This window comes from Physella acuta, unplaced genomic scaffold (assembly GCF_028476545.2).
Source record: "Physella acuta isolate Inbredline_101_S28 unplaced genomic scaffold, ASM2847654v3 ptg001394l, whole genome shotgun sequence".
Classification (NCBI taxonomy): domain Eukaryota; kingdom Metazoa; phylum Mollusca; class Gastropoda; family Physidae; genus Physella; species Physella acuta.
In genome coordinates, this window is record NW_026732909.1 from 66,057 (window position 1) to 69,612 (window position 3,556).

The window sequence follows — 3,556 nt, forward strand, 5'->3', positions numbered from 1 at the left end:
CAGTCTATGATATAAAGGACAATAGAGCAGGTGAAGTAGAATTCACCTGTTACTGAGAAACTGGCATATGCACTGCTAGTTCACTAGCCACCCTCTTTAGTTTTTTCCCCACTTGACATGTGGTTCTAATTAGACCCGAATTAACTCTGAGACTCCTGGGACTTGGAATGGACCTTGTGACCTTCGGATCAGAAGTCGTGAACTCCCTGCTTGACCATGCCGCCCCATACAATCTCTCAGGCTTTATTTGTTGTTGAAAAATTAAATGACCAAGTGGTGCTTACAAATTAGAAAGTGGAGGGGGGATTGTACTTTTAATGTATCCTTACTGTTATCCAGAGGCGTAGCGACCCTTCCCGGCGCCCGGGGACAAACTTTTCGATTTGCACCCCCCCTTCGAGATTTCGATTTGCACCCCCTCAAACTTTCGATTTGCACCCCCCCTCGAGATTTCCATTTGCACCCCCCCCCCTCAAACTTTCGATTTACACCACCCTCAACCTTTCAATTTATCTTTCCAACCCATTTTGGCGCCCCCTAAGGTCGGCGCCCGGGGACATATGTCCCCCCCCCCCTCGCTACGCTACTGCTGTTATCCCGTTTTTTGTTGTTATGTAAAGCATCTCAATTAAAAATGAAGAGTTGATACAGAACTACAAATTTGATATAATACTTAGGAAATTTCATTAACCTAGCTGTAACGGTACTCACTTTATCGTGCTCACAGACATACACACACACATATACACATACACACAGACATACGGACAAAGTTGCAAAAATATGTTTTCCGACTCATGGAGGTGTAAAACGTCGAGATTTGTGAAAATCTCATCTACCCGCTACATTCGATGATTTTCATAAAAAATTGGCAAAATCCAAAAAAAAAATACTTTTTTGTTTGTGCGCGTAAGATTCAAAACAAATTCATATAATAAACTTGTTTTTTTTTTGACAATCTAAAACACAAACAAAATAAAACACATTGTATAGATAATAAATACAACATTTAATTCTAAAACAGTAACAAATAATACAAAATCATTATAAAACAGTAACAAATAATACAAAATCATTATAAAACACCATAAGAATACTCAACGCCTTACACAACCAAATGAACAGTGGAATGGCTTTTGGACAGTATCGCGTGAATGAGTGAATGTCTGTGGTTGTGTGTGTGTGTGTGTGTGTGCGTATAATTACACTTTATTGTCATTACAGAATCATCAATTTGGGTTTTTCCCAATTATCATTTGGAAAATCAGTTGATCCGAATAGCACGTTCTTTAAAGATGTTCTATACATGATATATAAAACGATAAGAAAGAGTTTCTACTTTATATGGAGCTATATGGGTTAGGGGTTGGTTAAAAACACCAGATTTTGAGTTAAATATTTTCTATCTCGAACGGGTTTTTATAATCCAAGTCATAAACCATAACCGTGCGAGCCAATCGTGGATTGACATTTTCCTTCTTACTTCCCTTGTATTATTATTTTTCTTCAGTCGTTGATATACTGGCTAAAGGGAATGTCGTTAAACGTAGGCCATTGTCCTAATGGAAACTAAATGGACATAAGTCAATGACCTCATGGAAACTAAATGGACATATGTTAATGTCCTCATGGAAACTAAATGGACATAAGTTAATGTCCTATTCGAAACTAAATGTATATAAGTCAATGTCCTAATCGAAACTAAATGGACATGAGCCAATGTCCTGAAGCAAAGTCCCCCTCTTTACTCGATGTGATCAACATGACTTTCGCATCTAGCAGCAACTGTTTCTCTCTCCTCCTCTCTCTATCCCGCTTGAAGATACAGATATCCGTCGCTGTTTCATCATCCGCGCCACTCCCCCACGGCTGTTTCTCCCCGGAGGCAAACAGGAAGTAGAAAACAGCCGTCGCTGCGGACACGCCCACTTCCGCCCAGAAGAGCGGCGCCCAGTAGCTCACAGAGTTCCGCTCTCCCGCGAGGAACGACGCGAACAACGTACTCAGGACGCTGCCGACTATTCCAGAGATAGCAACGGCCGACACCGGTCCGGAGAACTGCGGGGAGAGGTCGACGATGTTGCAGCTGTACCCCGCGAAGGTCATGCCCCCGATGACGTAAGCAGACGCCATGAAGAAGACGGAAGTGACGTAGGTTTTGGAGTAGATCATGCAGATGAAGAACACGGCCTCGGCGCCGACACCGAAGCACTGCATGAACTTTCTGATGCTCGTCACGCTGAAGAGCCTAGACGCGATTAGACGATCGGCGATGAAACTGCACACACAGATAAAAATACTGTTTAGTACGTACGCAAGGGACATAACTAATCCAATATCCGCGGCTAAAATACCGAAAACTTCCTTGAAGAACATTGGATGCACGGCTAAAATACAAGAAAAAACAAAACTTTTACAGAAACTCGCCACCCAGATTGCCCAAACAGGTTTTGAGGTTAAAATCTCCTTCCACGGTGTTGTTTCAGCGACTTCCTTCGATCCTTTGAAAATTATCTCCCCTTCTTTGATGTATCTTAACGCTTCATCTTTACCAAGAAAAGGACATTCTTGAGGTAACGGGTACGCCACGAACGACCACACCAACGCCCATATAACCCCTATGACCCCGCAGGCGTACATAGGTGAATGCCAGCTGACGTAGCACATCAGAACACCTGAGATAACATTCCCCACAGCCGGGCCGAGGTATAAACCCAGAAACCCCACAGAGAACATCAACGACCGTTCATGCTTCAGCGCCCACGATGTAATCAGCACAGCTATAGCAGGCTGACCCAACCCTTCGATCAACCCTTGCAGAAATCGTATCACCATGACACCAGACTTGCTGTTCTCGAACACCACGGGAAGAATCATAAACAACACGCTGGAAATAAAAGTTCCGGTACCCATAATCCTCGGTGCCGGAAACCGGCTTGCGAAATACCCACAAAACACGAGGCTGATGAACATTCCGAGGAAGTAAACCGTATGAAACTGCATGCTGCTGCTGAGGTCGAAGCTGCTAATGTAACCGCTGCTGGCGTTGGTTCTGGTACAACCCGGGAAGAAGCCGGTGACCTCCGAGACGTTGGCGCGGCTGGTGTGGGTGAGTACGAGGACGAAGGCAGTGCGCATGCTCACGAGGATCATGAAGCCGAGGCTCGCCAGCCCGACCACAAGGTACCGGTAGGGAAAACAAAACGCCATCTTGTGATGTTGTTGCTGCTACACTGTGTGATCAATCACGTCTTATGACGCGTGGAGAAAAAATTTGATTGTGTTGTGAATCTTCACCGTGCTCATGCTAATGATATCAAATACATAGGCGGCTCCAGTACAGGTAAATGGAAAGGGGGGGGGGGGTATTAAACGAGTGGGAATGGTTAAATCCTCCCCTCCCCAATCTAGATGCTAAATTAAAAAGACAGGCATTGAGAAAATTTAACAAAACTAAAACTGAATTTAATAATGTATCTGCGAATTAATTTTAAAAAAAAATATTGTCGAAGTTTGAGAGTTTGATACTAGTGTAGCATAATTTTCCTGTCATTGT

General features: G+C 43.6%; 1 protein-coding gene across 1 annotated transcript; it reads right to left on the minus strand.

The window, feature by feature from the left end:
* Positions 1-1,701: 1,701 nt before the first annotated feature.
* LOC131927293 (vesicular glutamate transporter 2-like) lies at positions 1,702-3,210 on the minus strand. The gene has a single exon (XM_059283073.1). The coding sequence runs from the start codon at positions 3,208-3,210 to the stop codon at positions 1,702-1,704; it is 1,509 nt and encodes a 502-aa protein (XP_059139056.1).
* Between the last annotated feature and the right edge of the window lie 346 nt (positions 3,211-3,556).